The following is a 26,566-nucleotide window of genomic DNA, read 5'->3' as shown; positions in this document are numbered from 1 at the left end:
GTAATTAATGTATTTTATGATGCAAAAGTAGCTTAGCTATGGCATTCTCCAACCCCCGCACCAATACATGCCACAATCGTCCTTGTCTTAGGAGCCGCCTTGGACATGTGTGGTTCACAATGATCAAACTACGACCATCACCACATTGATGCACCAATAGCATACAGTGTATTAGTATACTTTCATGGGATCAATTTCAAGACTCATATCATATTGATATACAAATACATAGGATCGAGGACATCGATCTATCGATCGTGAAGTCTCGTCATTCTTTTTGGTGGTAGAACGAGGGATATCCATCGCAATAATTTAAAAAGCGTCAAATGCCAAAAAGCGTCAGGGTCCCAAAACACCTAAAGCGCTAGGCGCTCGCCCGAGTGAAGCAAGGTGCTCTAAAATATTAAAATATAAAAAATATATTTTTAAAATATTAAAATAAAAATATTTTAATATTTTAAAATATTTTCTACTGTTAACAACAGTAGAGAAGAGTAAAGTGTGAGAAGGAGAGCGAGGTGAGAAGCTGAGTCACGATGAGAATTGAGTCGCGGATAGGAGGTTGTTGTTTGAGAGCAGTGGCAGCAGAGAGCAGCAGTAGTGACAATGCGGAGAGGTAGCAGCAACAACAATGGCAACAGTAGTGGCAGCGGAGAGTAGCGGCAACGGCAGCGAAGAGTAGCAATAGTGGCAACAACAACAATAGCAAAGAGAGGCAACAACAACGATAGAGAGAGGCAGCGGAATCGGGCATAAGGTTAGGGGAAGTCGTGAGGAGGGGGAGATTGATATGCGTGCATTAGTTGGTTTAATCGAACCAACTAATCGGGCGCTCACTACCTCTCTCCACTGGCGATGCTGCAATCGGTTGCCTGGTTTAAATCGGGCACTCACCCGAAGCGCCCGATTCCTGGGCTCAGCGAGTGCCTAAGCGATGCCCCTTTAAAGCGTGTCGCCTGGCCATTAAATGAGGTACTAGGGCCTCGCCTCACCCGAGCGCCTTTTTAAATCACTGATCCATCGATCGATCCATTTATTACTTGGTTCATTTAAATATTAATGTTTAACTCGAAATCTAACAATTCAAATTATTTCTTTCTAGATACTTCAATATCAAGGGAAGGATGGTCCAAAACATACCACAAAGTTGCTCCTCAAAACCTAAAAAAATATGTCACTATTCTTTCCTAGTTTAGAAGATTTTTGGTACAATTTTACTAAATTTACATTTAGTTCTAAATAAAAAACCCTAATCTAAGTTTTTTCTTATTTTTTAGATATTTGTTGAGATTCTTTTTGGCCTTTTTCTATGCCATCGGCATGCCCTACCGTAATAACACTCGACACACCGATATGAGGTGGCATGTACCATGTGGCCGGCCAACCAGCATGCTGGTTTGGACCGATAAGGTGAACCTTGGATATTACTAATATACCTTGGATATTACTAATATATCTTACTCATATTAGTATATCTTACTCCATTATTTAGAAGAAGAAAAAGCTTCAAAAAGTATCATGCATTGAATTTTACTTGAAGCTAACCAAGAAAATTAACTCAGTTTTGTTTAAAGGTAATCTAGGTCTATACTTTTAAAAGGACAAAGCTTTAGTTTTGCATGTGAAAATTCATGCAACAATTATGGATTCTTGCAAATTTGTACTGCAATAACCGTATTTACATGTGAAGTTGAATATAATATATGCATTGTATCAAGCACAATTAATATGTTAGATATACCTTTCGTGGTGGCAATTTGCTCTTGTTAGTTCTGAAATCATAATTTGGGATATCAACAGCCTGCCCATGCCTCAACTTCTCCATGCAGCAAAGCAAGTTTTCAGTGTCAAAAGCATCTGAACCAAGAAAGAGACTATCATAAAAATGACTGTCAGAGATACAAAATGAAGATGCATATCACTCAAATAGAGAAATACACAAGATTAAGGACAATCTGACTACATTTATGCATGTGTAGTAAATATAACCTTTACTAGCTCAGGAAGTGCCATATTAAGTGAGACATGCAGATATTTAAGGAGGCAAAAGTCTTCCAAGAAAAAAGAAAAGCTGATCCCAATTAAGTTGAGGGTTTAATTAACGTTTTGAATATTTACTACCAAATGTTTTGAATCTTCTGATTATTTCATTTAGTGTAATTTAGGACCATTCTGACAAATGAATACTGCAAGTCTGCAACTATGCTTAACCATATCTGGAAATTGTTTTAATATGGTATTTTGTGATTCATTTGCATAACAAATGACTCAAGGGGCTGAATGTGAGACATTTATTCTAGAACTTTATAGTCCACACAAGACTTGGTTGCATATTCAATACCAATACAGTTCTCTTGTTTAATATCTCAAAATTTGTTAAGCAGCTTCTTTTTCTTTTTGTAGGTAGATGTATTACATAACACAAGTAATAAGAATGAAACATGACAAATTTGATTAATTTATGAAAAATTGGCCAAATAGTTGATAACAAAACAAAGGAATGTATATAACCATCTGCGGGCAATCAATCAGTGATTTATAATTTGAAGAATAAATTTTATTCATGTGATATAGACCATCATTATTAGAGACTTTTGAAACAATATCATAGTACCTGGATGGTCAAAGTTATATTCATGTACATGATTCAGCTTCTCTTCTGTCAAATCATAATAAAAAGATTCCTGCCATATCATGCCCACCCATGGATTAGTTACCACTTATATACTTTATCTGTGCAAGACATTATGAACCAACAAAAAAAAATCAGCCATATATAATGCACTTACATCAACTTCTCCTCAAACATAGTTATTACTTATTAGTGTTCTGACAAGTAACATATCAGCTAACACACAGAAGCACATGAGCGAGCGAAAAACTAACTATTCTACTTATGTAACTAATGGAGAATATGAACCTAACATTTTATTCTTCCTTATAAAATGAAAAAATTGTTCCAAAATATCTGCAGAATGTTTTAATTAAAATGAGCTAATCGCCAAATCCACATGTAGAAGAGTTTTGGTGATAAAAGATGAAGATCATAGTAGATATGATAAATTTCTAAATTTTGAGACCTAGAACAATAATATGGATGGCTAGGCTTCATATATTGCCTATCCCTACTTGTTATAGTCCTTAGTCATGGCACCCAATAACTATTAACCACAAATGATATAATCTGCAATGTCATTAGATCCCTTACCAATACCATAAATTGGATTAGGAAAGGAAAGACTAATTGTACATTAGGTAGTCAAATAAAGTATTCACCAAAATTGTTGCGCATGGTAGTAAGGCAGCTGTCGTTGTGATCAAGTTTGCATGGTAGTAAGGCTTGTCATTGTGATCAAATTTGAAAGTCCAAACCAGTTAGAACCAAATTTAACCAGATGTATGCAAACAGTAGGTTTGACCCTGTTCTTGTAGTCTCGGTCGTTACCAACGGAGTGTTCAACTTCTGTTTATTAGATATCAATTATTGTAGGGACGTGTTAATAGCCTATTTGTTAATTGAGTTTAATAAAGAACTTGACAGTGGAAGAGAGAGCAAAAGAAAGGGACAAAAGAGGAAGAGGGAGGAAATAAAAAAGAAATTGATTATAGCAATTACTGCTTCTAACATAATGCAGATTTACAATTTATGATGTAACACACCCTTTCTATGTGACTTATATTGGATTTTTGTATTTACTTTTATCCTATGACTTTTCGAAAATTTCAGGAGGAAAAGAAGTAGCTGACTGTGCCCTATTTAATTGCATCAATTTCAAAACCTCAAGGACTATAGAGTTCGAGATCTTAGAAATTGGGGTTGGAAGTAGGATCATCGATTAAAAAGGAAACTTGGGATCACATCAATCAAATCTGACTACATGGATCAAAGGAATGGGTTTTGTTAATTTTTTTGACTGTTTGGTTCAAATCTTTAAAATATTGATTTATTTTATATCTGTGAAGTTAAATTTTAAGTGAAGATAATATTTTAGATTTTCTTTTTATAATTCTGATGATATTATGGCTATGTAAAATTATGACTTCAGATATGTGCTATATCATGTTTTGTATGATAGGCTCCATACAATGTTTGCTTTTTATCATATATTTATATGACTCCTACTAAATATTACATGCAATTTCATACTATGTATTTGTTACCTTCTATACATAATATGTAATTGTATATGATACTTGTGTGATATATAGATTGTCTTGTACAGTATTAGGTATAATACCTAGCTATCTGACCAACAATTGGAGATCCCATCTCTTCTGCGACAAATCAGGTCGACATGATCGATCCTGAGTTGAATCAGCTGATATTTAAAACCTTGTTTCAGTTCTTTTAAAAATCACAATGAAGGCCTAAGCATAGCCAAGCACCTACTGGTCATAGGGAGTGGTTGATCTTTAATTCGGCAAGCCTATTAGGTTAGATTTGAGCAATATCCAAAAAAGGTAACCAAAGTTCAGTCAAACTTTCCAAATAATTGGAAAAATAAATATTTTGTATGACTAGATAAATTTGATTTAATCTAACCCTTATTCTATTGTACCGCATTGTACAGACTCCTTATACTTTGACTCTTAGTACAATGTAGAGTGATCAACTTATACATTGTTGTTACGGTCAGTCTTCAAAAGACAGCAACTTTTATTGATTAGTTGTATGTAATAAGATTGCATGTATGAGATGGCAGGAAGTCAATATCATTTACTTAGATATCCATTATATCAGACAAATGGATCTATGAATTATCATTGAATCCAATCCAATCTCCATGCTCTTTTTGTATTAACGTAAACATCTGATCGAGAGGTGTCTGACTGGGGACAGATGAGCATGTGCGATGCTGAAAGAAGGCTCCTTGCAAATGCACTACTTGATATATCAAACGAATGGTTTGTCCTGTTGTCGGAGTCGTGCGTTCCGTTGTTGAGTTTCAACATTACCTACCAGTACTTGATAAGATCAAGGTATAGCTTTGTGGGGGTGACTGATGATCGAGGTCCATATGGAAGGGGAAGATATAATGCGAGTATGGCACCATAAGTGACCATCAAACAATGGCGCAAGGGGTCTCAGTGGTTCCAAGTTAAGAGGAAACTGGCTGTGCAATTTCATATTCCTTTGTATTAAATTATGTGCTTCATATTCCCAAATTGTCTTGAAACTTGTTTTCTATTAGCAAACTCACAAAGGATTTGCATTATGTTCCTAAATTCTTTCCTTCTCATTGTGAATTTCAGGACCTGCATTCGGGGAAGATGATTGGCATTTGGCAGTGCTAAAGGAGATTGAAGAACTTTATTATCTTGAAGAAGACACTACTTGGAATGGACAGGCTCAATTGACAATAAATAGTAAAACTCCTTCTACTAGTAGTGAAATTATGTTGTGGTACTATAGAGGATAGACTAGGCCACCCAAGCTTTCCTTATTTGCAAAAGTTTTTACCTTCATTGTTAAGAAACAATAATAGTTCTCTATTTTAATGTGAAATTTGTCAATTTGCTAAACACCATTGCACTATTTTTCCTTCTCGGCCTTACAAAGAATCCAAACTGACATTTTAGGTCCTTCTGAAGTGACAAATCTATTTGGAACCAAGTGGTTTATAACATTTATTGATGACCATACAAGAGTATGTTGGGTTTACCCTCTTACAAGAAAATTTTGATGCTGAAAAAACTTTCAAGAACTTTCATGCCATGATCCAAAATCAATTTCAAGCAAAAATTCAAGTTTTGAGAACTAACAATGGTAGAGAATACTTTAATACCATTCTCAATTCCTACTTGTTAGGGTATGAAATAATCCACTAATTTTCATGTGTTGATAGCCTCCAACATAATGGTATTGCAAAATGAAAAAACAAACACCTCTCTGTTATCTACCACTTATGTTCCTAAATATCATTGGGGAAATGTCATTCTTACTTCTTTATATTTGATTAATCAAATGCCTAAAAAATATTTAATTTTCAAGCACCTCTTGATTATTTATCCTCCAATTATCTACATATGAAACTGTTTAACTCTCTTCTACCAAACATATCTGGATGCATTGCTATGAAGTGTTTGCTGAAATGATTGCCTGTGGATCCTGAGTGAAACGTTTTTTCTAACATGTTTTCTCTTTTGTAGGTCCGAAGGAACCATAGGACGTTTCGGGGAGGCTGATATTTGCGGATGGACACGCATATATGTCATACGACTTAGGCAAAACTAACTAAGTACGTAACAGCATGTTAAAGTAGATCGATATTTCATAAAGAAGAAAATTAAAGAAGGAATTGTTTGTATGGCTTACATTTCTATAGAGAAGCAATTGGTAGATATTCTTACCAAAGTGCTTCAAAGATCTTCTTATGAGGCTCTAACTAGTAAGCTGGGAATGATTAACATCTTCAAGCCAGCTTGAGAGGGAGTGTAGAAGATCCCATGATCAAAGGATTCTAAATCCTATAATTAAGGAAATGAATTACTATCAAATCAACATTAAATCAATTAGTATCATAATTAAGGGATTCTCAATCAATATCAAATCAACCCATATTAATAGGAAATGAATTAGAATAAAATATTGTATAGAAACAATTTCCTTACTTGTATAGGTTGTACTCAGCCTATATATATCTTCCTTTGTATACAGAAAAGATCAATGAGTAAGAAAGATTATATTCTCTTGTGTTTGTATATATTTACTAATATTAATATCTAAGGTTTTTAATTTCGTACCATACCGACGTGTCAAGCTTTGCTCAATACGGTACTGTACGAGAGTACTGAGCGGTACGCCAAGGTGTACCACTCGATATATATATATATATATATATATATAGCAAGGAGGTGTGCATTGCCTCGGCAACGTCTCCTCCTTTTCTTCTCCTTATCGCGTCAAATGAGGAGAAGATGTGGTCTTCTTCTTGTCTGTGGCGTTTGGCGAAGACGTCGAAGGCCACAAACGTCTCCGAAGAACACGGCGAAGGCCGTAGGCATCTTCGGCCTTTGACGAAGAATGCGGCGAAGAAGAAGCCAAGCCGCCACCTCTCTGTTACCTCCGGGATCGGGATCATCGAGGGAGGGTGGCGTAGGATCGCGAAGCGTCGAGATTCTCCCGATTCTCCCTCTTCTCTCTCAACGCTTCTTCTTCCTTCGCCGCAGCTAGGTCGTAACCAGGCTAATATCGCCCGATAGCAGGCGGCGATGGTCGAAATTAACTGTTACCGACCTGTTTCGAGCAGTAACGATTGAAATATCGACCGTTACCACCCGATACAGGGCTAGATCCACGGTACCACACGGTAGCGAGTAGTCTGCTGGCAGACCGATATGTACTACCTAGTACAAGCGGTATCATTCGAAATTAAAATCCTTGTTAATATCTACAAGGCATGGTTTGACATTGTGAGTACTGAACTCGAGTCAATCCTCGCTTGGACAGATACGGGTCTCTTACATAACAGAATTCTGAGACATGAAATATTAGCACATGGCATGGAATTTTTTTTAAGATTTGAGCATAAACATGGTTGAAAGGCATTACAGCGCTTCATGCCATCAACCCATCAGGCCATCAAACCAGTATGTATCACCTGATAATCCGGACAAAATGAAGAACCATGATATAAGGACTGGTACACCAATTCCTTTTAGGAAACTTAAATTCAAAATCAATTCACTAATGTGATAGAGGGTGATGCTTGGCATCACAAAAACAATGCTCCTGGGTACCTAGGTGAGACAAGGGTTCTAGTCATAGATAGACTCTCGAGAAGAGTGGGTCCAAGTCGTAAAGACAATCTCACTCCTTGCAAGAGTAAGTCTGTGAACATCAACCCTTCCCAGATTCTACATCTTTTAGGAGCCTGATATATTGGGTTGCCCGCTTTTTACTTCTCTCACATGATTGTTATCCATTCATCAATGGAAATGATTTCCTCTCCATAGCCCTTGCTTGCCAATTTCTTTGTTCCTAATAAGAAAGTTCTTCTTCTCTTATTACTAACCACCATTAATTGTGTTTTGTAATTGTCTCATCTGAAGGTTCTTACTCAGCCAACCAAGGACCTACCTCTTTAATTGGGCTTGTAGTGGACCAAGATTATTCATATATTGGTTTGCTACTCATCTACTGTGTTACATTGAAGATAAGAAGTCCCTACCACCAGTTATGGTAGACCACTAGACTGGTACTGGTGCACTAGATGGTATATCAACCCATGCTGCTTGGTATTAGGCAAAAGATGAAAATAATTTTAAAAAATTAAATATGGATTGTTACCAAACCATACCAGAGCTAGCTTGGACTAATAAAAATCGGTGGGCCCAGTGCGTGCCAAGCGCTATTTGAAATTATGCCTATAATAACCAGATGTTATCTTTTTCATAAACAATATGATTACATGTTAGAGAGTTTCAAACGGCTCCAATACACTATAAGAAAAACAACCAAATTATGTGTATCATTTGTTAGTTTAGGGCCTCATATAACAAGCCAAGACGTAATTTTCATTCACAATCACACTATATTATCATAAACAGATCAATTTACAAGTGAAATGATTAATGAAATTTGGAATGAAGTAAAACCAAGGATTAAAATACCAACCCATACCAGATTCTCACCTGTTGGGAAATTAGTATACCATAAAATGCAAATGGAGAAAAGGAGTTGCTTTGTGCTCAGAAGACGACAATTCTACGTTTAGCAAGGCCAGTCTGGTGTGTCCTCTTCAGATAAATTAATTCTAGTACTCTGATTTTTAATTGAATAACCACAAAATTTCAAAGAAGCTACATCTGGTATGTTAATTCTATCCAAATTTGGGTTGTCTAGATGGTTCGGATTGGAATGCCACCTGGTATGGGCAAAATTCTGAGAGATGGAATTCCATGTGACAAACTTCACAAATGAGACGCAAGAATGCTGCAAAAATTTATTTCCCAGGTTTCTGTAAGCCTCCAAAGCAGCAATGAGATGCAAAATTTTATTTCCAAGGTTTCCCAGCTATATTCTCATACTGTAAAGAATATAGCTAAATGTTCTCCTAAGTCTACAGAAAAGATAAATTTATATACTGAATTAACATGCCTGGTCTCTTTTATTAATCCTAATCAAATTAACTCCACAAACAATAAAGCAGAAATTTGCAGATTATAACTATGCCCACCTGATTGACAACAACAACTCGTTGATCATGAAGTTGCTCGATGATCATATCACAGACAGCAGTCTTTCCGGCAGATGCTCCACCAGTAACACCTGTATTTATCATAAATGTAACTTTAGAAACATAAAGAGATCAAATAGCTCAGCTCACAGCACTTCATAGTGAAAATTTAGTTATTAGATTCAAAATATCATGAGCAAGGAATGATGTTTCACCTAGACCGGTACGAAATGAGCGGTACATACCGGTCCGGGCATCAACCGGTTCGTGGACCACCATCTGTCCGATCTGCCCATATAAAAAAGAAACTTCCCTAACTCTAATCACTTCTCAGTTCTCATGCACGAGCCTCCGCTTCTCACATAGCCATGACCCCTGCTTCTCATGCAGATCACGACCTCGCTGCAATAGTTGCACACAACGACCTCTGCTCCGCTTCTCATGCACACCGCCTCCACTCCTTGCCATGACCAACCTCCGCTTCTCACATAGGCCACGACCGCGCCACACACGGTGACCTCCACTTACCACAACCACGCTGCACACTGCCGCCATGCATGACCTTTGCCCTAAATGCTTTTCATGTATACCTCTTCTCTTCTTTCTCTTCCTCCTCTTCTTCCTCTTCCTCCACTCTTCTTATTTCCTCCTCCCTCCTCCTCTTCCTCTACCAACCCTTCCTCTTCTCCCTTTTCTTCCTCTCTGAAACACCGGTGTACCGACACGTGGTACACAAGTATTGACCGGTATACACTAGTTCGACCATATCATCAAAAAGAGTCCGGTACCCGAAACAGCGATCCTTGATTATGAGAACTTGAGCCTTACTAGAAAAAGAATATTAGAGTGAAAATTATAATTTTTGAAACTACGGAGATTACTAAGAAAAACCAATACAAGCTAAAATTTTGCCATTCCATGGGCAAACTTATATCTTAAATTATCTAATGTGAATTAATCACAAATAACATTAGTAAATAGGGCCCACAAACCCAAGGATTTAACGATACATGTCTAGGAAATATTAGCTTTTGGCTGACCATGGAAATTATGCGCCAACTATTACATCAAGACACTACTAATAAAGACAATAAAAGAATTTGCTAAGACTAGATGACAAAATTTTAAAGACGATAATACAAGAATTTTTAAATATAAAATTGAAAAAGATAAGGTTTGGAACTTATACAAGAATAATATTGATATTATGTGGGCTATGATGGCTAATAAGATTAGGACTTAGGAGTATGACAAAATAAATTATTAAGAATCTAATGGTAGAGGAAATAAGATTATGAGTCACATTATGAAACTTTAGAAAAGAATTTATACCTAGAAGAACAATAATAAAAATTATTTATTCATTAAGATAATTAATAAAAAATATAGAGAGAAGAAAAATTGCATATGGTTTTAATGATTTAGAGACCTTTCCAAGAGTTTTGCTATAGTGGATTCTAGAAAAAAAAAAAGGTATATCTACTATATATCGATGTTATAAAAAATATATATTTAGTATAGTTCCTATTATTAAAAGTATAGTGAGTTTTCTATTAGTATAGAATTACATTAACGATTTGTATTGAGTCCTTAGCTTTTCACATTGGTATTGAACAAACTTATTAATCATATATAGGATAGACCTACTTGCTTATGATAGTTGATGAGAATTTAAATGAAACTTATTCAAACTTGAGTTATAGAAAAAAATTAGAAAATAAAGAGTTTGAATTAAGTAGTAATAAGAATAATTATATAATATACAATTATTTTAATAATATTAAGAGTAGACCTAACTCCTAAGAATATTGTTAAGTCAGATGGATAAGAAGTTCTATAAGTAAAAGTTTTAAATATTTTGAATCGATTATTCAACAAGATAGAAAAATTAATGAAGATATTATTCATCAAGTAGTGAGAGCAAATAAACCTACTATATGATATACAACTTTAAAGGTTTGAGGACCCGATCCTTTGGCTTTGGAGACCGACCATTCGATTTGGTGGAAGAAGCATGTATATATTAATGTTATGTTGATAATTTATTTTGCTCAAATCTTAAAATTTCAACACCTAATCCAACATGTCAACATTTTTCTTTGTAAGTGATTTAATGATTTAAGATCAATGAAAGCAACTTTCCTAAACTAAGGACCATGTGATAAAATTCTTCCTTGACAAATCCGAAATGATAAGAATTTCTTTAATGGAATTAGCTTAGGATTTACATAATATCTTCATTTAGAGCCCTTTCCCTAGTTAATGTGGAGCTCAATCCACAGATCAAGCCTTGAACCTTGTGGATGTAAGCTAGATTCACGAGGATAAAGGCTTCATCCTTGTGGATAGATAAGAATGGATCTAGCCTAGATCTAGGCTTCAACTTTAGAGAAATAGCCTAGAAGCACATGGATTTAGGCTTATTCTTAGCAGATCAGCCTAGACCCGTTTGGATTTGGCCTAGATTTAAATGAATATACCTTTAATCTTCATAGATCAAGGCTGCATTATCATAGATCAAGGCTAGATTTGTAGATATGACAAGTAGATCTGAATGGATCTAGCCTATATCCTTGAGAGTCAACCTAGATATGCATATATGCTGCCTAGATTCTTAAGTTTTGAGGCTTGATCTTTGTGGATATAACTTTAATTTTGAAAATAAATATAAATCTTATGATTTGTGTATTTGATCATCCGATTACAAGATTGATATTTTTTTGTAGGAAGCAATAAAGTTTTCATCCAGCATGATAGCAGGTTAATCACGAAGAGCATTGCCATCATTCATAATGCATCCAATGTGACTATATTGGTCAAGATATAAAAATAACTCCAATTGAACCAACAGTTGGCTGAGGAAACTCTTGGCATAACGAAATGCACAAAAGATGCCATGGGAAATCAAACAGGCCTGTGGAGCAAACTAGATGCCTGTAGAGCAGCACTATTGGATCACAAAGACGAGCAAAATATAAATTTGTTGTAACAACATGTCCATCCCATGGATCACCATTATCAATATTGATGGTGGGTAGAGAAATATTTAGTTTCCCAACATGACTAAATACATGAAATTTAAATAGAGGAATATTACATGGATCACCGTTAACGTGTAAGGTTGAGTAAAGGAAGGTTGACTAAATACCTGGATCACCGTCAGCATGTCCATCACATGGATCACCGTCAACTATGACTACATTGGTTGAGTAGAGGAACATTACCTGGTTTTCGGACATGACTAAATACATGAAAGTGTCTCGAGAAATCAAATGGGATTTTAAAAGCAAAGTTGGATGTCCAAAAAATCCTAGGGCTACAGCATAAAGCCTAGATGGACCTCAATAGATGAGCTTCTATGCTACCTATCTATGATTCGATATGAGGTTCGAGAAAACAATGTTGAGAAAGACCTTAGCTAGCATGAAGTGGCACAAACAAGCTAGGTAGAAGTGATAGTGTATGCGACAGCCTGGAGCCAGGGGCATACAAGGTTTTTGAGCTGAAGGATAGTGTATGCCCCTGGCTCAACTTCAGCCATATTCCAACATTTACAGACCTTGACTACTAAGCCATGGTGTTCCCAATCAAAAAACATGATCTTTGGATACAACCTTCAACTTCATATAAGATTCCTACTAAGTATCTTAATAAGAAAGTCAAGGAAATCGAAGATTCGAACAAGTCATTTAAGAAATAGTGAGATCCATATAGTGTGACCCTCATGTGACAACTAGCTCAGTCTTATCACGATCAGAATTGTTAGCTTCCTGCTTTATTGTAACAGAGTCATCTTCATAAGTCAATTTATGGATAAGACAAAATTCATGATAGATAATATATTCATGGCCTAATAATAACTTTGGTTGATTAAGTTAGGGAGCACTATGTTTGATAATGACACATTTTAAGAAGGTCAACGAATGACTGATGAACATGTGAGTAGTAATTTTTCATCATAGACGGCTCATTTTATTGACCTCATAATAAAGGACATTTTGATGTTAGGATGAAGAGAAAACATGCAGAATAGATTTAAGGGAAGATAAATAAGCTTCACACCAAAGAAAAACACATAAGGCCTACAGATGTACCACCCAAAGAATCTACTAGGGAGACATTGTTTTGGGAGCTCATAATTCTAAGGAATCCACCAAAGAAATACAGAGTTATATAAGAAGGACAATATCCTTTAAGAAACAATACTCACATTGAAACCACTCTATACCTTTAAGGCCAAGTATTGGTGATTAATCTTCACCATTTTCAAGATCAAAATAAATAAAAGCTAATTAAAGATTTGTAGAATAACTAAAAGCCATCTAGGGATTCCGAAAGAGAAGAAAAACTTTCTTCCACTAGGGCAGCCATTAAGACCTTTGTAGAGAGAACTAAATATAGCTTTCTCTGGAAAAATTCTAACTGAATTCCATAAAGTGCTTGGATTTCTAGCTCAATAAGCTTTCCAATGATGTATAATTATCACAAATATCTCAGAGTTCATCTCAAAAATAAATATTAAATGAGTACTAAAATTATGGTTTATTAGAAAACTAAGAGACTAGTGTAATTATCTAGACCTCTTGATTCTAAATATGGAGAAATTCCTGTGTCAATCTACCTAGTTGAAAACGACTAGGTAAAGTGAAAGATCAGCAATATTGAAAATATTTGAGATACCATAATTAACTATTGGGAAGATCAATCTTGCATGCATTGATACCAGGACGTTGTAGAACTTTGAAAGCATCATAAGCTCTAGAATGAAGTTTACTATATTTCACTTGAGGAAACCTTTCCTTTTGAATATGAACCCAGGCTAAGTCTCCTTGAAATTTGACATACTTTCGGTGCTTATTGCCATTACTTATGTACTTCTCTTTGCTTAAGAATCTTGTCTCAAGCTTTCATACAACTTTTTTATGACCTTTACTCATTCTTCTGCATCTCTACTAAAATGATGAGTATCAGGAAGAGAGATCAAGTCCTTTGGACTTATGGGATTTTTCCCATACACAACTTCAAAAAGGCTACAACCAGTATTTTTACTAGTTGACTGAAACATACAAATATAATTTGAGCCAAAATAAGATCTCATTGATGAATGTTTTTGTCTATGTAGCTTCTTCAAATATTTTTCAAACTGCGATTGACAACTTCAGCATAACCATCAGTTTGGAAATGATAAAAAGGATCCAAAAGAAGATTTTGGATCTCTATAAACAACAATAGATTTAGAAATATCATGGAGTTTCACAATTTTACGAAAATATAAGTTAGAAACACAAGATACATGATGATAGATTCCCTTAAGGAGCATTAAGGAATACATCGACGATTAGCATTAAAAAGATAATCATCCTGAAGGAAGAATTGATTTTCACTACTATTTTCACACTTTTCCAAATTTTCTGAAACAAGGATCTTCTTTGTAAAGCTTTTTTTAGGATTTCAAACCCTACAGCCTTTACTTGCAACTGAATAAGTAAGAAATATTTTCCACTATAAGCATCAGCAATAATATCTTCAATACCATACTTATGTTTAATAAAAAATTATAGGCTTGCAAAAACGCAATTCACATATTACATCGCCTACTTTTTTTTTTATTAAGATATTTTAAAGCTTCATAATCAGAATAAAGCACAAATTAGTTTGCCAGTAAGTAATGATTTTAATAATTTAAAACTCGATAGATCACATACAATTCCTTATTTAGTAGATCAGGAAGACACCCTTGATCCTGAGCGATCAAAGTCATATCTCTATATCATTGATCGAAAATGGAACACCTAGATGTTCAAGGACATTTGTATGACATGTAAGAAAATTTGTATTTCTCAATACTCGACACAAGCATACTTGTCGTAATCCCCCTTACTGTAATAACTTAATACCTCATTTATAATCAATGATGAGGTCAAAATAATATTGTTTTCCTTATTAGTAGTGCAAAGCATATTAATATTAAATGTCATGTGAGTAGTACTAATCATGGTTCTATGTTTCACCTAAAGCAATACATATCAAGAGGTAGGTATTAGTCCAATGGACTATCGGGTTAGCGGAATGGACTGCAACATGTGCCAAGCAACACTATGCATAGTCAAATCATAAAAATATTCCAAGGCATATGCCAATGTATCATGTGTCAATACACCAACACTTATAAACATGTACTAGCCCGAACAAGGACCCATGTAGGTTTTATACCCAAAACGTTATATTGTGGTATCAATTATAATCTTAATTGGGGTTTTGAATATCAGTCTGTACTGACATACCGAGATTTGCTCGGTACGATACGTATCAATATGTAACGTCAGTACGCCAAGGCGTACCGACGATATACCCTAAAACCTTAAAAATATCTCCATCTACCAATGTAGGGCGTACCGACCTATACACCTTGGTAACGGTCGTAATATGGGGGTGATATCGATCGGTACACCTCAGTACTGGTCGGTATGCCTCGATGTCAGTCAGTACGCATTGGTACCAGTCAAAACACTATTATCGCTCAGTAGAGGGCGGTCCACGTACCGGTATCCTCTCGAACCGGTACGTACCGCCGCCGATATGGGGCGGTACACATCGAAATTGAGAACCCTGTCACTAACCACTTGACTATGAACTGATATTCAACCTCATTTGTCAGTGCCTCCCCATCAGACCTTGAACATACCATCCATTTAATTTGATGCAACAACCAACTTGTGAAAGACTATCAATTTGTTATAATATATCAATTTAGGGTTGGACCAACTATCACACACGAGCGTCACACTACGTAGGTCCTACTTCTTTCTAAACTTGCTTAATCCCTCAATCTTTTTATCATCATATCTACTAGTGATCTCATACAGAGTTAGAGATTGTACACCAGGGCCATGCTTTTAAATGGTGAACACCATGCATAGGTATTAAGGTTCTCAAGTTGTATTTGTAGGAATGCTATTGAAGTGTGAACCACTTTGTAATTGGTGATAACACTTGATGAATAGCATAGCATATATGTTCTGAACATAATTTACAATCTATTATATAAATATAAATCTCTTAATGGACGATATTGGCAATATCGCAATAGTGAATAAGAACTGGAAAAGGTGCTAAGCATCACCTGTTTCATTTACTATTACTAATGGAAGCATATGTTGATACAGAAATTCACACAAACAGAGTTCCTACATTTTGATAGCACTCAGTTTACCACCCACTTCATCTCCTTAAAGTCCATCCAACAGAGCAAATCAAACTCAAGGTAATGTTTTCTTTGAGTGACTGGGCTAACTCCCATTATACTAGCTTATGGAAAATGAAAACCATGAAGAAGCATCTTTTACCCATCATATTCACGGATGCAATGGTTGTGATCATTGTAGCTGTGTAGACAATGTTTGTAGTCTACCATCAGGTTAATATGAAAAAGAGTTAGCATATGAGTTACATATATCACTTGACATTCACCATACATATGGAGATTTGGAATGTACTCTGACACAAGAAGTTGTATCATATCTTCATATCATTTGCTTGAACACAGGATACTCAAATTTCCAAATACTTTTATATGGTAGGTACAAAAAGTCATTTCAACTGCATTATTTATAAGATTAATTAAAATATACACATTTTAATGGTGATCAACTTGATGTGTTCATACATGTTATTACGTCAATCTTGAATACCAATGCTGGCAGTCTGGTACAACCTTGACACTGATAATAAACTCTTTTTATCTCTTCATAATGTCATAAAAAGCTTAGTCAAATACATTATTGTTCTTATTAAGTCATGAATTTAATTATTTATGTATATCAATTTAGGGATGTTTATTTTGGAAGGCATTTAGCGCGTTCAGACAACACCATTTTTTTGGCTGATTACATAAATTTTTACAACACAATTCATGCTTTACTCATCTCAATCAAACAACACAATTCACAAACACAGTTCATGTTTTACTCATCTCAATCAAACAATTTAATCTTGTTCAATTACACTTTTACAGCTTAATGATGACTCTGAATTGCAAGATCCTCACTGTAATTAAGGGAAATAACAGTGAGAGTCCTATCACAATTTTATCCAGCGATTGCAAGTGCAATTGATCCAAATTTGCTTTTATACACATCGTGCAACTGACACAAATGTGTGCAGATGTTGGTTTATATTAAATATAAAACATGTGCCTGCAGCTCCACTGCTATGAGCGGGACAAAAAAAAAAACAAAGGAGCCCAAATAATCATTTGGTTTGTAATTTTATCATGATAACTTGGTCCTAATGACAGATTGGGTAAGCACTATAGAGAGCTGGGGTGATCCACTTTTGAATGAGGCAAGAGACCCACCATGTCATCTTATTTCATTTAAAATGTTTTTGAGGAAAAGGATTGATCACATAAGACAAGACCGCTTAGTCTGAAGATGACCAAGGCTTGATATCAAGACATGGTCCTCTGAACCACACCCCTATATGTCCATTCAACCATATCAAGATGCATTTTCATATGACCTTTTTATTTACTCACTGTCTTCTTCAATTCCATACAAGCTCAGTTTGCATACATTTTCATGTCATAAATTGCCCCCTCCCTTGGGTGCTCCATAATGCTATGTCTTGGTTGAAATTTACAAATATATAAGCCAAATGAATTGATTTAAGAATTAATCTTGATGTTATGGTGGAAGTTGGCACATCGACAATGAAATTCAATATTCATATTAAATGCCTCTATGTAACACTCATCTTTAAAAAACTGTGGGTATTCTTACAACTCACGTACCCATCCAAAGAATTGATTCATGTCAAATCTTAATTCTTGTGACCACCTCAGAACTTTTTTTCCGAGCAAACAATTAGGAAGCTTGTTACAGAAACAGATACTAACTTTCGGAGCGTGGACTGAGATATATGTTCAACCTAAATCATGTATAAATATTGACAAGAAGGCTCTGAAACACCAAATAATCAACAAAATGGACCGCTTTGTAAAATTCAACATAAAGAACTAACCTATTATGAAGGGTTCTCCGTAGCCATTCTCTGTTGTAGAAGTTGCCAGTGGCTCCTCGGAATTTCTTGGTTCTAGATCATCCACATGAAGTCCAGAAAAGTGAACTCCCACACCATTCTCTAGCAGTTTCTCCACAGACGTAGAACCCATGTGGGCAGATTTTATCTAAGAAAGTATGTTTCAGAAGAAAACGAATCATAAGGATCTTATGAGAAGAATAGTAAGTGCTTCAATTATCAGCATGCAAGTATCATAAACTCTAGGAATGTCATTAATGAAGAACAGGTTGCAACCATTAATATGAATTAAGCATCAGTGTCGTCTCTCAGTGTGTACAACTAAAATCATGATATAGGCCCCATGTATAATGATGAAAGAAATACAGACATCAAAATGATTTGCTAGACACCGAAATCAAGGAAAGAACATGCCAGAATCTTCCGTATCAAGAATGGAGCAAAAAAGAAACACATTCATTTTTCAGTCTTGCAAGATCACATACATAAGATCTGCATTCACTTTCAAGACAAATGCAGACAGAAACAAGGAAGGTGAAGAAGGATGATGTCCATATGGAACCACATTTCAGGGGTAGCTTATGAATACTTTCCTGCCGACAGTTTCCTCTGATACATTTAACCTATCGGGACAACAATTGCTACGTGACAAACAACAACTCCAAGCTTCCCATTGGACCGTTTCTTGATAATATGGCACTTGCAATGTTCCGCATTCCTCCATAATGAAAATCTAGAAAGTGGTTCAAATATTATGCCATCTACCGAAATTAAATTAATCAAATAGCTCCCCTTGTCAGTTCACTGCACCAGATCACCCAATCACCTGACACACAATTTGGAATCAAGGTGAGGGGCATAAGGTGAATCTTGATCATATCCTCAACAACGGATGGATCCCGATACGAAAACGTGAGAAGGAAAAGGATAAAAAGAGAACTTTTTTTCTACTCAAAATAGTCCAATCGAGAAAGAAACCTCACACGGAGGCGGATATGAAACAATGTGCCGATCCAAAAACTGAGGCACTCGCCCGAAACGATTCACATCCACCGCAACGAGCAACGTTTCATGCGATGAACCAGGGATGGGATGTCGGGAATGCCACCGTGATCTGGGCCCTCTGTATCGACGAAGGCGCTCCCCGATCCAAACCTAAAAATTGGATCTCCGCTAGCTTCGTTATCGACCGAGAGAGAGTGGGGGTGGCAGGTGGGGCTCCAGAAATGAGGGAGCGACCTTCGAACACCTTGCATGCGCCCTACCATAAGGGGAAGGGACACCGGTGCCCAGTTTCCTCGATGGCGCGCTGGAAATACCCATTCGCAGCATGCCAGCTATTGCTCCGTTAGCCGGCTTGCTTCGAAATGATAGCTGTCGGGCATCGGGGTCAGTTTGACGAATAACTTTGCAAGTGCACTAGCAGAGGAAGGTGGTCCAACCACGAGTAGGTGTATCAGGAATCCGGATGGGCGATTCAGCGGGGCTTCGCCTTCCACACCGGACGCTGAAAGCGATATATCCGTCGCACAAATGTAACCAAGGAAATCCGCATGCGACATGTAATTGAGGTTTCATCACCGACGGTCCGGACCCGGGGAGAGTGATCTCCGGCGAGAAGAAAGGGAACCGACCTGACACGCCCCACGTGGGTGAGTTTTGGAGGCCGAGTGACTGGTACGCCTCCGCTACGCTCGCCCGGCCGGTCATGGCAGCAGGGCCTGACCGGGGGCTTTCCTGGGGCCACAGGTGGATCCCTTGACTGGTATGCCAACTCTCAGCTGCCACGTCGAAGGACAGCCCTAAAGGCGACAGAGCAGCTGTGCCCGTCGCGACCAGGACGTAATGCCCGACGAAGGGGCGCCACCGGCTGGGTGGCGCGTTCGTTGCTCTTCTCTAACAGGATCAAGAGAGAGATTGGAATGGCGACGGCGAGGATACTTATTCGACGGTGAAGCTAGCGACGCATGGTAAAAGTATTTTTTTTGAACCGGCGGTGAAGCTAGCGATCATATTAATTAGTTGTAACACTCACTGCATTCCTTTTAAGTGCTATGCTCTTTAATATAATACCCACAACTTGGATGTATGAAATCATATTAATTAGCATTCCTTTAGGTGCTATCATATTAATTAGTTGTAATACCCACAACTTGGATGTATGGAATCTCCTCAAACTTAACGATTGCATGCCAAATTCGGGCAAACCTTCGTTCGTTCCTAAATTTTAATTAACCTCTATAATCTTTATTTGATATTTTAATTAAATATTACCTTTTTTTCCATAGGTTTCTGACAAAGAAATGAATTGATTTTACGGTAAAAATATATTGTTTACCTAATATAAATATTAGTAAGAATAACAATAAAACTACATAGATGTTTTGTCCGTCATTAAGATTTATAAATAGTTATATATTTAGTTAAATTAAGAGTATTTAAAATTTTTATTTATATGTTTTATTAAAATTTTGTAGGTATTTCTCTACCTCTCATTTGTATCCTTATCAAAGTGTTCACAAATATATTTTTTCTTGTCTTTTCTAGTAAATTAATATATTAATCTAAATATTTTCGTCTCAACAACATAATTTTTTTTATTTATATTATTTCTTAATTATTGAACACTCGAATCCATAAAATATTATTAATCAAAAAATTATCTTATTAAAATTATTTTTTAATCTCAAATATATATAATGATCATAATATGCCTTATCATTTGTCTAGTTAAATAATTTATAAAAGACATGTAAAGCTTTTACATAATTAAATTTTTTTACCATTAATTTAACTATATCCTCATGTCTATTTTTAGTATTAGTAAAATTACATCTCATATTCAATTTTAATCTTACTTAATGTAGATTTAAGTATTATCTTCAAAACTTGGAATTAATTCTATTTTGACCCTAATTAACTAAGATAGTATTATCAATAAATAACATACATAAAAGAAAGTCTATCTTTTTTTTTTCTTGATAAATTGTTCTGGAACTAAATGGTACGCAAATGGACCGAAGACATCTCCCATGAAGTCATATCAGCTCGTTTTCATGACATGGTTGAACGTTGACTGCAAATAAAACGCTTAATGTGCCTACGGAAGGCAGAAAAGAGCCCCATAAAACACTGGATTTGTGTGGCTAAATAGCTCGCCTGCTTTATTCCATCAGTCCCCGACAAGGCTTCAGCTATCAAACGCGAGCTTAAACTAATTCAAAGCATCTTCCAAAGTGCATAATCTCTCCTCCTTTCACTTCACTAGTTTTCTCAAGCTCGGGTGGGAGCAGATTCCTATATCTTTACTGCAAACTTCCCTCTATAGCGAAACAAGGGAAGCCACAAGAATAATAGTAAAGAAAGTGACAAGGAATAGGCATTTGTAGGCCTCGAGAGTCATTAAGCCACCTTTCTCGTACTGGTGCGGGAAGCCTCACATGATCCGACAGCCGACGTAGTTATCATCGCTGCAGTAGCAGTCGTGGAATGTGGCAGCTGACGGTGGAGCCGGCATGTCGTAGTAGTAGTAGTAAGGCGCTGGAGAAGGATAGGCATTCATGGCACAGTATGATGACATCGGCTCCGATATTGGGCAGAAAACTCGCGGTTGAGATGCCATTAGTTCCGCGCTCTTTTGGTTCGCGATGCCCTTCATCTGCTCAAGTGTTGCGACGATCGTTGCATTCGAGCTCTTGGTTGCTTCGGCACCGTCACTGGCCTCCTTGTTGCGGTCATCTGGGCTCCCGCTGTCGATGCTCGCGCTACTATTCTTGTCGTTGACAGTCGAGCTTGTGCTGTTCTCCTTCTCGGGGTTGGGTTTCTTCGAGCCACTGCCTTCTTTTGCTTCCTTGCTTGGCTCACCTGATTTGATCTCAACAGCTTCCCAACGCGTCTCCTCCCCTTGCGGTTTCGGAATCTCGGCCGGCAATATCTCTGCATTCTTTCCCACCTTAGACAACTTCCTGACGAGGAATTTGGGGTCGAGGACGCTGATCACCGTGAGTTTGGGCAGAGAGGGGTGGATTTCTGCTCTCAGTACACCTGGAGAACACATTCGGACGTCAGTCGCATGCAGCATGGTTTGGGAGATTGACAACACAAAACAAAAAGCGTTCACCTTTGATGCTTAACGCCTTCAACACTTTTTTTCTCTTGCATCCCTCGCAGCAGTTGGCAGAAACCTTCAACTCAACTCTCTACACCAAAGAAGAAAAGAAACCAAACTTTCAGATAAATATAGTATAGAATGTGTTAAATTCAGATAAATGTTACACGCCTTCAATTCCTCTTCGATGGCCATGCTAAAAGGTTTATGATAGATTGTGGTGGTCGGAGCAAGAGATAGCCTGGAGACTACACAAAGATCGTACGAATTGTTGGGCTGATGGCTCATATTCAGCCCACAGCCCACACCCCCTCTTAACCTAACCCTAATTAAGATTAGGGGGTGTGGTGGCTACGTTTTAGAGGCAGATTAAAGCTATAAAAAGGCAGCAACGAGGTAGATCTTTGGAGCCACGAGATTCCAAAGAGAAGAAGGAGAACAAGGCAGAAAAGGAAGAGAAAGAAAGGGAAGAAGACAAGGACAACGCAAAGAGACTGTTTACAATCATCTAGCAGTGTTCTGATCCTTGTATCCCAGTTATTCTCTTGTGGTTGTTGCTAGGATTTTGGGCAAGAGATCGAGATTTGTATATTCATTATTCTCATAGTGGATTATCTCTAGTTTGCCCCGTGGTTTTTACCCTTCACATTGAAGGGGTTTTCCACGTATATCTTGGTGTTCTGTTTGATTGTGTTTCCATTTTATTCCGCTGCGTATTTTGGTCTTCTAGTATTTGTTCATATACAAAGGTTATTCCTGTTTATATCCCCATCACGAATCACCGATTTGTTTCACTCGAATCATATATTAATCTTTGGATCATATGGAGACAACTCATGCAAAGCACGTAAAGAACGTAGCATTGCTTCTCGATAGCTTACCGTTGTCATGAGGCACACCGTTTGACACTTTTTATGGAAAGTGCACTTGAGTGGGAGCAAAATATAGTCGCAAGTTGTATGAGCTGAAGGTTCTGAAACAAGAGCAAACGTCAGTTGTATGGATCTAGTGAGAAGCAGTGGAAGGAATATACGTGGAAAGCTGTGGCCTTCATACACACAACAACTCCTCCAGTCTGGCATCTTAGATTTGCTCTGCTGGCGTCAAAGGGCATATCGAGGAGTCCGAGGGCAACTGGAACTCGTCTACAATTATTTATATACTTAAAAAAATCTACGTACGGGTGAAGAAAATTAAAAATCAAATCAAATCAAAGTAAAGAGAGAGAGAGAGAGAGAGACGAGTGAAAAATAAAAATCAAAAGTAAAAAAGAATAAAAAGTGAGAATAATATTCTAATATATGATCTCACTGCAGATTGACCGACGGTAGTGATATGATGAACGAAGCTCGTTGGGATTTTAATAATCAATCTCAATTCCATTACGAAAACTCTGGGCGGAAGAAGAAATGTAAATTATTTGCTTGGTTATATGGCCGAGGGTTCCTTCACATGGCGGCCACCTTAATTTACGCAGTCGTTGTTGCAGTTGAATGTGGATATCGGCATGAAGAAATGAGTTTTAAGACTGACTGAGACAGGCAGCCGAGGTTTGGGCCACCCTTTCAGACGCTTCAATTAATGCCCTCCCAGTGAGTGAGCATCTCACAGTGGGTGGCTGTAAAAGGATCCGGCGAGAAGAAAGACGGGAGTCACATGGCATGATTCCCAATCAGAAACACCCCCTCCTCCTCCTCCTCCTCCTCCTCTCCCATTGCACACAGCAAACAAGAGGGCATCCTCCATCAGCATCCAAGTTTCTCTTGTTAGCTATTGACATCAAACTTACTGCTCAAACGATAATGTTTGTTTATATATCCCATGGAATTTCCACATTGTACGTCTCAAATCACAAATTCGTCGAGGGGATAAACGGAGAGATGACAGCGAAATATGACAAATGCAAATAATAACAGTAATGAGTAGCGTTAACTCCGACTCCGAGTTACGCATGCATGCACGGGGGCCGGAGAGGGTCACGTGCGTACATTCATCACACGTCTCTGTCCCTCTGGCACTCCGGTGGCATCGTCGGGTACCTCGACTGGTCAGCGCAATAGTTGTAGATGGTGTACTCCTGGCGCACCCACTGCAACCGGCGGTACTGCGGGCCGTCCAGGTCCTGGAACTCCTTCTGATCCCACCACTGCATCCCCTGGGTGGCGCAAAACTTAGCGTCGGCCGACGCCTCGCAGCCGTCGATGTGGAAACCCCGGTAGGAGGCGACGAAGGGCGCCCTGGACCAGTCCGTCTTCTCCAGGCCGCCTCTGGTGGCCCAGTCGTCGGCGTTCCACAGGCTGGAGTAGATCTTCATGGGCTGGTTGAAGGGGTACTTCACTCCCAAGTCCTTGCTGTTCTTGAACACTCTGATGGGAACGTCATCTACAAAGAAGCTGGTTTTCGTCCGACAAGAGTGAGTCACCAATTACTCATCGCTGATCTCAAAGCATGCATGCATGCATATTGCTTTCATTTCTTGTGCAAAACTAACTATAATCTCCTGTAAGTTGGCTTTTAAACTGGGATTATCATCACCGCAACAAGGAAAGGAAAGGAAAGGGCAGAAGAAACCTACACGATCTGGTGCATATTCCAGAGAACAGAATAGGAATGGTAGTCTTTGGTTGGATCAAACCAGAGATAGATCCTTTGCTCCCTGTCTCCCTTCCCGCCACTGAATACATTGGTCTGCAGGATGTATGGTTGGTCGGTCCTGTTCCCCAGGAACTCAAAGTCTATCTCATCGTGCTCGGAGTTTTGAGACGAGAGCTGAGGACAAAAACATCACATAATTGTCAACGAATCAAAGCGTGACGGACAATTCATCACCCTACTACCACGGAAATTCTCACATAGAATGCAGTCACCGTTCCGGCTGAGTCACCTGGAACCATCTTTATATGCATACTGAAGTGGCCAAACAGGTAGGAGCCCCTCGATTGAAAGCCAGTACCTAAAATGGGATACGAGAGAAGCAAATGACTTCCAAAACAAGCATCAAAGTCATATAACTAAACCTTCCGATCCAAGTGTTTGACCTGTAGATTTGTCGAGACAGAGTTGGACCTCGTCGCTTCCGTTGAAGTAACTGATGTGATCGAATGCCCATGTGGGCACATAGTTCTTCTGGAATGGAACATCGATAGCTCTCCTTGGTGTCGCAGCCATGACGGCCACAGACACGAAACTTAGACTAATTAAACATACTGCAATGGAAGAAGAAGAAGAAGAAACAAAGGAAGCCATTGTCGTGGAGAGTGCGATGAAGAGGGAAGACTGGTGAGGAGTAGAGCGGTCCAAGGGGGGTGTTTATGTAGGCAAAGGGGAAGACTAGAGTGCCAGTTTCTTAATATAATTCTTGGAACGAGTTCCCCGATTGCTTTTGTTTTGTTCTTGTGAATCGAATACAACAACATGTATCATGGTACATCTATGTATGGTAGTGGGATGCCGAGTGTCGGCTGATAGCTGGAGATATGCCCAGGTCGTCTCTCATCTCTCCGATCAAAATGGTCAGTCCTGGGACTAAACAATTTGTGACTTGCCTTCGAACCAAAGGCGATTCTGAACTGTATTGTGTACTGATTAATCTATTTGAGCTCAGTTTGTTAAATATAAGGAATAAGATAAACGCTACAGACTTCTGTAGCTGCCAAAGAAAGTTACGCTCTGGAAAGATTTTGAGTTAACGAAGACTTGAACTTATTATAAGTCAAAAACACTAGGAAGATGCTTACAGCAGGACTGTAACTTTGACATCTTAATTATGCACACTGTGCCTTGACCATTAGGATACTTGTTGGAATATTATTTAGCTCACACTTGCGAGTACAATGGATATGGTTATAGAGTCAAGTGCGGTTGAGTTAAACTTGGATTTGTACTGGAGATTGGAATTGTGGAAAGATTAGAGAGAACAATAGTTAATATTATATGGAGGGTTTTGAACGGGAGTCTGCCTGCTCTCTCTATAATAAGGTTTTTTTTTGCATTCGAAAGAAAGGTTGCGTGGGAGAAAGTGTCGTGTGGCGTGAGTGCAGCCAGTGGTGAATGCTTAAGAGAAGTGCAATGTAGCTGATTGAGGTCTGTGTTGCGACTCTTTTGATCAAAATTTGTGCTTCTGGAACAGGCGGGAAGAGAGAGAGAGAGAGAGAGAGAGAGGTAAATGGAAATTATTTTCGATGCATCAATATACTTACTTAATTGGAAACAAGTAATTTATTTATATAGTTATCTTTTG

General features: G+C 37.7%; 2 protein-coding genes across 3 annotated transcripts in view; both read right to left on the bottom strand.

The window, feature by feature from the left end:
• LOC103995529 (uridine kinase-like protein 3) overlaps positions 1-19,863 on the bottom strand; it is a 30,269-nt gene extending 10,406 nt beyond the window's left edge. The window contains exons 1-5 of one of the 2 annotated variants that reach the window (XM_018829897.2): positions 19,202-19,863; positions 18,201-18,366; positions 9,180-9,271; positions 2,615-2,684; positions 1,742-1,857 (exon numbers count right to left, since the gene is read on the bottom strand). In XM_018829897.2, the coding sequence (XP_018685442.2) occupies positions 1,742-1,857; positions 2,615-2,684; positions 9,180-9,271; positions 18,201-18,351 (429 nt within the window). In that variant the 5' untranslated portion in view covers positions 18,352-18,366; positions 19,202-19,863. The remainder of the gene's footprint in view (positions 1-1,741; positions 1,858-2,614; positions 2,685-9,179; positions 9,272-18,200; positions 18,367-19,201) is intronic. The other variant, XM_009416129.3, reaches the window with a different exon arrangement.
• Positions 19,864-24,118: 4,255 nt separating this feature from the next.
• Positions 24,119-25,628, bottom strand: LOC135588833 (probable xyloglucan endotransglucosylase/hydrolase). Its single transcript, XM_065081174.1, has 4 exons — positions 25,365-25,628; positions 25,179-25,279; positions 24,902-25,095; positions 24,119-24,719 (listed from the first exon to the last, which is right to left on the bottom strand). The coding sequence occupies exons 1-4, from the start codon at positions 25,570-25,572 to the stop codon at positions 24,320-24,322; spliced, it is 903 nt and encodes a 300-aa protein (XP_064937246.1). The 5' UTR covers positions 25,573-25,628; the 3' UTR covers positions 24,119-24,319.
• Positions 25,629-26,566: the final 938 nt, after the last annotated feature.

This window comes from Musa acuminata, chromosome BXJ1-8 (genome assembly GCF_036884655.1).
Source record: "Musa acuminata AAA Group cultivar baxijiao chromosome BXJ1-8, Cavendish_Baxijiao_AAA, whole genome shotgun sequence".
NCBI classification, from domain to species: domain Eukaryota; kingdom Viridiplantae; phylum Streptophyta; class Magnoliopsida; order Zingiberales; family Musaceae; genus Musa; species Musa acuminata.
This window is presented reverse-complemented; position numbering and strand designations above follow the sequence as displayed.